This window comes from Ictalurus furcatus, chromosome 6 (genome assembly GCF_023375685.1).
Source record: "Ictalurus furcatus strain D&B chromosome 6, Billie_1.0, whole genome shotgun sequence".
Classification (NCBI taxonomy): Eukaryota; Metazoa; Chordata; class Actinopteri; order Siluriformes; family Ictaluridae; genus Ictalurus; species Ictalurus furcatus.
The window spans coordinates 29,369,894-29,381,251 of record NC_071260.1 but is presented as its reverse complement, the minus strand read 5'-3'; the positions used below and the strand labels follow the sequence as shown (position 1 = coordinate 29,381,251).

The 11,358-nt window shown below is 40.5% G+C and overlaps 1 protein-coding gene across 1 annotated transcript in view; it reads left to right on the top strand.

The window, feature by feature from the left end:
- Positions 1-3,192: 3,192 nt before the first annotated feature.
- The window catches only part of arhgef7a (Rho guanine nucleotide exchange factor (GEF) 7a), a 31,063-nt gene continuing 22,897 nt past the window's right edge, over positions 3,193-11,358 (top strand). Inside the window, exons 1-2 of the mRNA XM_053627518.1 lie at positions 3,193-3,959; positions 10,943-11,026. Coding sequence (XP_053483493.1) covers positions 3,795-3,959; positions 10,943-11,026 — 249 coding nt within the window. The 5' untranslated portion in view covers positions 3,193-3,794. The remainder of the gene's footprint in view (positions 3,960-10,942; positions 11,027-11,358) is intronic.

Sequence of the window (11,358 nt, the reverse complement as noted above, 5' to 3'; positions counted from 1 at the left end):
CAGTTATAAAGTGACTTTTCAGCCCACTTTTAACCCATTTGTGCAGATGTGTTTCTATTTTCACTCCCCTCTCTTTGTCATGGTTTCACAAGTCAGATGTGCAACTTGTGACCTCTGAGGAATTATTTACCATGCTGAGCAGGAACAAGAGACACACCTGGGCAGGAAAATAATCACTGAAGCTAAGGTCCTGCATGTGTGGGCATTGGGCAATAGAAAGACAGAGAGCAAGAGCACATACCAGAATACAGAGAATGCAAGAGGGAGAAAGACAGAACAAAGCGCGCGCGCGCGAGAGAGACAGAGAGAGAGAGAGAGAGGACAAAATGAGGGACTTACAAATTTTAGATATGAAACTTGAGCTCATTTGAATGCAAAGTGGATTTACAGGCTGACAAAACAACACCACAGAGACTGCAGAAGATGTGTTAGCAATGCATTTGTGTTTAACGACGCCTGATGGCTTTGTTTATACGATGTCACAACTTAACATGGTATCCTGAGTTATGGCATTATTATATCTCCTACACATGGGAGTGCAGGAGCATGACACATGCATACTGTACTGTCATAAATCAATAGAGAAAATCATCTATAAAGAAGTGATCAAAATCAATAACAATGCTCTCAACAAACCTCTCAGTCTCTTACACATGAACACACACCCACCCCCAAGCCAACCCCCACACACACACTCACTGCAGAGATATAGATTCTCACATATAACCAAAGCACATTCCAGCATTCATCACTAACACATTCTAATATTACATTCACATGAATAATATGACAGTCAAACATTAAATTAAAGATTTAGGGGTAGGCTGTAAATAGGAGGCAAATATGATATTAGAAGATAAAGTAAACAATGAATATGACCATGACTATACAGTAGGAGGAGGTCCCTTGGTTACAACTCCTGCTGACTGACCTGGGGGATTATGAGTATTTCCATGGCAAGCCTGTTAATGCCTGCTATTCTGCACTCCCAACCACAGGAGTGCAGACTCTCTTACTCTAACACCCCCAGAGAGTCCAGAACCTCTACCAGTATCCATGGTGACCCACTGGGAATTTAGATTCCTCCAGGTATCTGGTCAGGTGATGCCATGGAGCATGCACATGAAATGTGTGCCATGAGATAGAGTTTGTGGGCTGATTTTACCAACACAGATTCCACTAAAAGACTCCAGACTTTTCAATGCTGAATCAGCTATGTATTTCAGAATTCATAGAAAAAAAAATATATATACATACCTATATATGTACATATATAGTGCCCTCCACTAATATTGGCATCCTTGGTAAATGTGAGCAAAGAAGGCTGTGAAAAAGAATGTTTAGCCTTTTGATCTTTTGTTGAAAAAATTACAAAAATACTCTGCTCTCATGGATATCAAACTATTGCAAACAAAACACAGGCTTATCCAAACAAAATATAGGTGTGCAACAATTATTGGTACCCTTTTGCTCAATACTTTGTGCTACCTCCCTTTCCCAAGATAACAGCTCTGAGTCTTCTCCTATAATGTCTGATAAGGTTGGAGAATACTTGGCGAGGGTTCTGAGAGCGTTCCTCCGTACAGAATCTCTCCAGATCCTTTAAATTTCGAAGGTCCATGCTGGTGGACTCTCCTCTTCAGTTCACCCCACAGGTTTTCTATGGGGTTCAGGTCAGGGGACTGGGATGGCCAGGACAGGAGCTTGATTTTGTGGTCAGTAAACCATTTTTGTGTTGATTTTGATGTATGTTTTGATGTATGTCATTGTCCTGCTGGAAGATCCAACCACGGCCCATTTGAAGCATTCTGTCAGAGGCAGTCAGATTTTAATTTAATATCTGTTTATATTTGATAGAGTCCATGATGCCATGTATCCTAACAAAATGTCCAGGTCCTCTGGCAGAAAAACAGCCCCAAAATATTAAAGAGCCACCACCATATTTAACCGTGGGCACGAGGTACTTTTCCATATGGCTACCTCTCTGTGTGCGCCAAAACATCCTCTGGTGTTTATTACCAAAAAGCTCTATTTTGGTTACATCTGACCATAGTTCCAGTAGTGTCTGACAAAATGAAGACGCTTGAGTTTGTTTTTGGATGAGAGTAGAGGCTTATTTCTTGAAACCAAACAACTTGCGGTGATGGAGGTGACTTCAGATTGTAGTTTTGGAGACTTTCTGACCTCAACACGCAACTAACTTCTGCAATTCTCCAGCTGTGATCCTTGGAGATTTTTTGGCCACTCGAACCATCCTCTTCACAGTGTGTTGAGATGATATAGACTTCATAAAATTTCCAGTTGACTGGAACTTCTTAATTATTACCCTGATGGTGGAAATGGGCATTTTCAATGCTTGTGCTATTTTCTCATAGCCACTTACCATTTTGTGAAGCTCAACAACATTTTGCTGCACATCACAGCTATATTCCTTCTTCTTACTTATTGTTATGAATGACTAAGGGAATTTGGCCTGTGTGCTACCTCATATTTTTACCCCTATATATACACCTATATATAATCTTTGCCTGAAAGACTGCTAAATTTGTGAGAAATAGAAATAGGGGAAATACTGTGGATATCACAACAATAAAACATGAATTCACATGAGTCAAAACCTTTCAGTCATAGGTATTCATCAGTATTAATAAAAACTCTTGTTCTCCGTTATATGTAAACAAGTTAGCGTATTTAATTTTCACAGACTCAGTACAAACACTATAGCCTACTAGTTCAAATAACCTCTTGTGGTTACAGCTAGTATCGCTGATCTTTATCTATAACCAATATGACAATTCATTTTTAAAGTATCTGATCTGATCTAACATATGCCTACATGCACTCTCTCTAATATTGTAGGTTAGATAGCGCCTCCCTGAGGTCACCTGAAGAAATAGCGATAAGAAGAAATAAATGGAGCCTATAGAACAGGGGTTCCCAAACTTTTCCAGGGCAAGGCCCCCAAATAGCATTAACATTTGACCGAGGCGCCCCTTTTGCAAGATGTCTTTAAAACACATTAAAAATACAGACTTCGGAATATATCCCTTTTTATTATTAATAATTACATCTTACATCACATTACATTAGGAATTGATTGTGTGTGTGTGTGGTTGTCTGAGAGTGAGAATTTAATTTTTCACACCAAATTGTTGAGGCCCCCCGGGCGCCCCCTGGCGGCCCCCACTTTGAAAACCACTGCTATAGAATATTTATTGTAGGAGGAGCAATGTTGGTATTTTGATAGCATCACAGTGCACATTAGATGTGGAATATAATGCATTTGTATAATATTAAGGCAATAGCCTAATCTTTCTTTCTTTTTTTTTTCCCTCAGACCCTAATTAGTATTCACTATACACCTACCTTACGACAAACCTTGCCCAGTGTCTTTGTCATGCACATGTAAAATAATGTAAAACCTACCCAGGGAACATGCAAATGCGCTTGTGATGGCATAAGTCTCTCTCTCTCTCTCTCTCTCTCACACACACACACACACACACGGCTGTCAGTGATGTCATTTGCCAGAAGGTGAAGAGGCAGACGAGGCAGGTGGATGGAAGTGTGTTCCTGCTAAAGGCGTGTTGACAGCCACATCGTTCATGATTTTTAGACACGCTTTCCACAGCTCAGAGGGACACCCAGCCTACACGATGCGCCACATTCAGACTGGCGGCTGCACGGAAAATGGTGGCGCTTAATTCAACGGCCGGCTGATAACCACTCCTTTCATTATTTTCCCCTTTATTCTGTAGCCTCTGGACTAGGGTAGCTATTCGCGGCGTTTGATCATGAATCCTGCAGAACAGACGGTTACATGGCTCATAACGCTCGGCGTTATGGAGTCGCCGAAGAAGAGCGTGTCGGACCCGGCCGCGTTTCTGCAGTGCGCGCTGAAGGACGGAGTCGTGCTCTGCAGGCTGATCGAGCGCCTGCGCCCCGGAACCACCGAGCAAGTAAGATCCGTGATGCCTATAGGCGCTAATGAGCGGTCTTTCTCTACAAACGCAATGTGTTTGTTTGTTTATTTATTTATTTATTTTTTACAAGAGCCCACTTCCCTCATGCGCCTATTTTATTAGACCTTTTATAGGGTGATCAACGCAGGATGTTTCATTCATCCGAATAGCGTCAGATAGGACTGAATGCGGACGTGTTGAAGCAGCGCAAACTGGGTTACAATCCCGCAAATATCCCGCAAATATCCTGCAGGCCTGCGTGTTTACCCTTATATCCTTGTTTTGGGGAGAGATAGGCCTGTATGCATGGGATTCTCTGTAGGTCATCTGTAAAAGACAGGCAACCCTTGGCTATATGATCACGTTTTGTTATGAAAAGACGTATCTAGGCCACGTCTGTTGATATTCAGTAGCCTATTATTCCACATTTAGAGAACGGACTGCAATTAGGCTACTGTTTATTGATTAGTCATTAGGGCTAATTAGTGCCGTTAACGTACACGTTTAATAGTAGGCTACCAACATCAATGTTTATGCTAAATGCTTTAAACGTAAATGTATATGTCACAGGTGGACTATTAAAAACCGTTATGCAAGTTCAGGTATTTTGCAGGTGGTTTATGTGCACGTTACAGTCAGCTGACACCTTGTTAATTTTTCATATAGCCCACTGCTGTCCTGTACACTAATATTCAGACAAAGGACAGCCTGATGACTGCACTGGGCTATATAGGTTGTAGGCAGGTAAATTGGGCCACTTTTTTTGAGGAAAATTATCTATGCTTTTAGTAAGGAAGAACGCTTCTTGTTGTTTTGGGTTGTTCGCTTTCTATAAGGGTTCTACTCGGAGCCCATTCTGAAAGAGAAAGAGTTATCTTACATAAAACCTTTAAGGATTCTCCATGGACAATCAAAGAACACTTAAAGGGATCTAGATTGAATCTTTATATTTTCTATATTAGCATTAATTAGCTACAGGTAATTAGCTAACAGGGCTGTTTTGTCAGCTATAATGAAAAGTAATGACAAAATACATTCTTAAATCCTGGAACCATTAAAGTGTCAAATGTTTCCTGGTAGAATGAGCCACTCATTGAAGTGAAATGAAAATGTAGCTAAAATCATTCAGTAATTGGTTTGGTAAATGCCTATTAAATTAAAAATGTTAGGATGGCAAATTAGGGCGTCACTGATCCAATACTAAGTATCGTAATCAGGCTGGTATTTACCTGAAATGCTGGATTGATATTGGGCTAGATAGGACATATTTTCTGATCCAATCCCCTGGATGTGTTTAATGCAGTGAATGAGTGTGATGTTGACTGACATCTTGCATGTGTACCTTCAATATGGACCTTTGGGGTTTTCATATTAAAAGCAGATGCCAGTCATCTGAGCTTTTGTACAGCTCCAGTAGATGAGTTGCTCTCAGTACAGCTAACCATCTGCTGTGATAATGCTGACAACTGACTGTCATAACAATATCAGAGTGGACCAACACATGGAGACATCATAGAAACTCCTGTGGAAACAAGTGCATTCATCCTGCAAACTCACCAACGTGAACCAGTCCTGTGGTTGGCATGAATTACATCCGATATCCTTATGATATGAAAAGGGAAGGTGTTTAGGAACCAGTTCAACCCCCTCAGATCTAGCATTGATGGACACCATTGTCCTTCATTTGAACAAAATGCATGATGAGTAGGACCCTTTGTTTTGAACTGTGGGGTTCCACCTCTGTCTAAGAGAGAACAAACTTCATGGGTAAGATTAGGGGCCTATCATTAATTCAATAACTTTTTTTGTGCAATCATTGACATTGATGTTGTTCTATCTGGCTTGTCTTGCTCTCAGCAAACCCATTCACAGAGAGTGGTTCCTTGCAAATAATCACAAAGGGTTTTGCCAAAGGTCAGAGAGCACTGATATGAGCTCCGATTAAAGGTGCATTCACACATACAGTGACTCGCCGCGACAAAGCGACTGGAGACCATTAATTTTCAATGAGAGCTGGCGACTTCCGGCGACATGAGTGACGATGACTATCGGTGACTAGATGTGGGTGTGTGCAGTGACTTTGACACTTGAGTTTATGCAAATTTGGAGCAATTTGGTGATGCGACTACCAATGGGAGTGAAGACAGTCAAGCGCACGTGATCCATAGCCACCCGTGCTCACTAGCAGAAGTAGCGCCATTGCGGTAGTAGCCAATTAGGTTAGCTTAGCTTAGCTTACTATCTTAGCGCATTTAAAGCAAATAAATAAATAAATAAATAAATAAAAGAAATAATAATGAAAAACACTTTTTGTTGCAATCGAGCAAAATCCCAATGTAGCTCCTGTCTTGGGTGAAGTGTCTTGTCACTGATTCGGCACCCGGGAATGAGCAGCACCAAGCCGGACACTTCACCCAGGAAACACAGAGGACACCGCCAAAGAGCCGCGGTCCGACTCCCGGTCACCATCGAACATATAGTGAATGATACCCTGATGGTGATGCTCACTTTCTGAGATAGGAGCTACACTGGGATTTTGCTCATTTGCAACAAAAAGTGAGTTTGTTTCATTATTATTGTTTTGCTTTAAACGCGCTAAGGCCATAAGCTAAGCTAAGCTAATTGCCACTTGCACTTTTGCCGCAGATAGATGTCAGCAATGGCATCAAAGAGCACACACTGCTTCTCCTTCATCTTGTAGGATATGATACATATATACACTGGTGAATTTTATAATAGATTGCACTCCCTCCAGAATGTTTCATTTTAGTGGTAAGAAAACTGGTTTGTCAAGCTAGGTCTGTGAGGCTGAAAGGGTGTCATTCAGGACAGGAGCTAAGACATATCTAACAGTTATATGGACATATAGATTAACACTTTTAGTGTTTTTTAATTTGCAATTTCTTTTTTTTGTAATTCTTATGTTTTTTATGTAATTACTGGACATGTGAGACAGACACATGCAAGTATTAGGCATAAACATAATCCATGTGTACAGTTTATCCTACGCAGGGTTGCAGGGGGCCTGGAGCCTATCCCAGGAAGACCCCCGATGCACGGGGAGAGCAAGCACCGTGCACGCAGGGACGGAGGTGGGAATCGTGTTAACCACTATGCCACTGTGCCTCCCATAGAGATCCCTGTTAGCAATAATAAAGACAGTGCTAAATAAAAGAATGTGCTATTATAATTTACAATTTACAAAATAATAAAATAATTATAGGTAAGTAAATAATAAGGACTAAGTTATACGGAGGGAAAAATGGAAAAGGGGAAAAGGAACCCACCCCAACCCTCAGTGCAATCACTTATATTCTTAGATTACTACAGACAATTGAGAGTATTAGCTAAGGATAGAGATACATGTGGCAAGAATGTTCAACCTGTACATTCATTTATAATATAATGATAGCTGGACTCTTGTCAAGGTATGACATCAGAGATTGTTTCTGGATACACTTTTCAACATTACAAACTTCATGTTTAACCTCATTTGAAAAACTGATTGATTTTTCTTCTTAAATAGCAACACGTGTTCTAAACTATAATGAACAACAACATTAAACGGTTTGTCTAGCGCCACACATTTTCACTGGTTGTTAGCTGTGTAATTTTGCATACACGGGATTACAAGTCTTTCTGTATCAATTCAAAAAATAAATGTCTCAGGCAGCACACATGTAAACCAGGCTGGATAAGGAGGAGTCATTTGTCTGTTTGTTATATATATATAGTATCTCACAAAAGTGAGTACACCCCTCACATTTTTGTAAATATTTGATGATATCTTTTCATGTGTCAACACTGAAGAAATGACACTTTGCTACAATGTAAAGTAGTGAGTGTACAGCTTGTGTAACAGTGTAAATTTGCCGTCCCCTCAAAATAACTCAACACACAGCCATTAATGTCTAAACCGCTGGCAACAAAAGTGAGTACACCCCTAAGTGAAAATGTCCAAATTGGGCCCAAAGTGTCAATATTTTGTGTGGCCATCATTATTTTCCAACACTGCCTTAACCCTCTTGGGACATGGGGTTCACCAGAGCTTCACAGGTTACCAGTGGAGTCCTCTTCCACTCCTCCATGATGACATCACGGAGTTGGTGGATGTTAGAGACCTTGTGCTCCTCCACCTTCCGTTTGAGGATGCCCCTCAGATGCTCAACAGGGTTTAGGTCTGGAGACATGCTTGGCCAGTCCATCACCTTCACCCTCAACTTCTTTAGCAAGGCAGTGGTCATCTTGGAGGTGTGTTTGGGGTCGTTATCATGCTGGAATACTGCCCTGCGGCCAATCTCTGCTTCAGTATGTCACAGTACATGTTGGCATTCATGGTGCCCTCAATGAACTGTAGCTCCCCAGTGCCAGCAGCACTCATGCAGCCCCAGACCATGACACTCCCACCACCATGCTTGACTGTAGGCAAGACACACTTGTCTTTGTACTCTTCATCTGGTTGCCGCCACACACGCTTGACACCATCTGAACCAAATAAGTTTATCTCGGTCTCATCAGACCACAGGACATGGTTCCAGTAATCCATGTCCTTAGTCTGCTTGTCTTCAGCAAACTGTTTGCGGGCTTTCTTGTGCATCATCTTTAGAAGAGGCTTCCTTCTGGGACGACAGCCATGCAGACCAATTTGATGCAGTGTGCGGTGTATGGCCTGAGCACTGACAGGCTGACCCCCCACCCCTTCAACCTCTGCAGCAATGCTGGCAGCACTCATACGTCTATTTCCCAAAGACAACCTCTGGATATGACGCTGAGCACATGCACTCAACTTCTTTGGTCGACAATGGCGAGGCCTGTTCTGAGTGGAACCTGTCCTGTTAAACCGCTGTATGGTCTTGGCCACCATGCTGCAGCTCAGTGTCAGGGTCTTGGCAATCTTCTTATAGCCTAGGCCATCTTTATGTAGAGCAACAATTCTTTTTTTCAGATCCTCAGAGAGTTCTTTGCCATGAGGTGCCATGTTGAACTTCCAGTGACCAGTATGAGGGAGTGTGAGAGCGAGGACACCAAATTTAACACACCTGTTCCCCATTCACACCTGAGACCTTGTAACACTAACAAGTCACATGACACCGGGAGGGGAAAATGACTAATTGGGCCCAAGTTTTACATTTTCACTTAGGGGTGTACTCACATTTGTTGCCAGCGGTTTAGACATTAATGGCTGCGTGTTGAGTTATTTTGAGGGGACAGCAAATTTACACTGTTACACAAGCTGTACACTCACTACTTTACATTGTAGCAAAGTGTCATTTCTTCAGTGTTGTCACATGAAAAGATATAATCAAATATTTACAAAAATATGTGGAGTGTACTCACTTTTGTGAGATATTGTGTGCATATATATATATATATATATAATATATATATATATATATATATAGTGTGTGTGTGTGTGTGTATATATATATATATATATATATATATATATATATATATATATATATATGCCAGTCATATTTCAAACAATGAATATGACAATAGTCATTTCCAACATATAGTATAATAATATTGAACAAATATAGACTACAACAAATAGAAAAAGAGAACATACAGTATAATATATAAGATAATAATACAAGTAAAAAAACCCTCAAAAAACAAAAAAAACAAAACAAAAAACCCCAGAGAAGGGCCGTGCAGAGAGTTCCATAGTGGCAGGGGCTCAAATGTAAAAAGGGGCTATATCACCAATGAGCTCATTTGTTTACTACTTTAACTACTTTACTAACTGTAATTTAACTACATATTTATATCACCTTGGAAGACATTGTAAACAGACTGTGTGTGGTCACAATAATGAATATGGGAATGACACTACTAATATAACCTAACGGTATTTTATTTTTACATTTATAGAAATAATTACAACAAAACGGCAACTTTTATTGGAGACATGAATCCAAAGAATCTTTAAAAAAAATTAAAACATTATGAAGTAAAACAACAACAACAACAAAAAAATTACAGTATTACCATCCACAAATGTAGACACACCCACTGTATGTCACTTACTGTAAGAGTCAGTAAAACTATTAATTTCACAATATAATGTACATTTGGCAGCAGCGCTCTGATTTCCATAAAACCGCATACAATTCTCCGACTTTCTTCTGATTCATTTGCTACTGTTTTGTGTATGCTATTGTGATCATTGGAATTCAAATGCTTTTTACATAATATAATTGTTTATTAATTAATGTTGAGAGGGGGCAACTTTAAATAATTTAGAAAAAGGGGAGGGGCTTGAACCCCCATAGCCCCGCCCTTCTCCCTGTCCCTGCCCCACAGAAAAAGGAGCAAGTGTAAAATCATCATACAAATAGCCTAAAAGCATCACATAGAGACCTAGTATGTTTCCCTTTACTATTTTCCAACCCAAGTAGTAGGTTGAAACTCAATATAATTTTTCATATCTAGCCGATCTGAAATAACAAAAAGCTGGGGTTTCCTTCAAACCCAGTTCTGTTTATGTATATGGCATTCCCCCATAATCAAACAAATACTAACATTAAACACCACATTCGGTGGTAATCTTTATCTATTAAAATACAATAAAATAAAATGTGTTTTATAATGCATTTACAAAGGAAGCCTTCCAAATATATCCCAAACTTTAAAAAAAAAAACAAAAACAAACAAACAAACAAACAAAAAAAACCAAGTGGACAACATTCACATTCAACATCTACATCAGGACACAAACATGAGGACTGTTTTATTTTGCCCGCCTGATAAGCAATGGATGCGTCCTGACTCCACGCTGCCGCGTCATTTCCGGTTTTCCTTCCTCACTTCCTAAAGTGGGCATTTGGTTGAGTTTAGTTAACGCTGGATGCGCTGGAGTCCGCTCGTCCCTGGACACTCATGAGGAATAGACTATTTCAGCTCAGATTCCCGACAGTTCCGGGAGAAAGTCGCACTCCCGGCTCACTCTCCTTGCTCTATTCTTCTTTCTCCAGGTTTTCCAGGAGCCCAAAAACGACAGCGAGTGTGTGAGCAACATAAAGGAGTTCCTGAAAGGCTGCACTGCGTTTCGTGTTGAGGTGAGTCGAGTCTTGGGGACACAATAACAGATAAATATCCGGATTTGTCACTTAGGGAGTCTTTGGTGCTGAAACGTCATGAATAGCGGTATGTAGAAAAACAATTAACAAAGGAGTGCTGAGGACAGGAGGAGGCACAGCCATGAACTAACTGAGCGCCAAATACATGGCTCAGTTGCTCTGAAAAAACCCCCCCCCAAACATCCAACACTTCATATAATTTACAAAATGAAAATCCTCAAAACTGTGCTTCCTGATGAGCGTTTTAAAAGTGTGTAATATTCTAGATATCCAAAATGCATTTGTTCATCCATGTGATGCTTTGTGCTTAC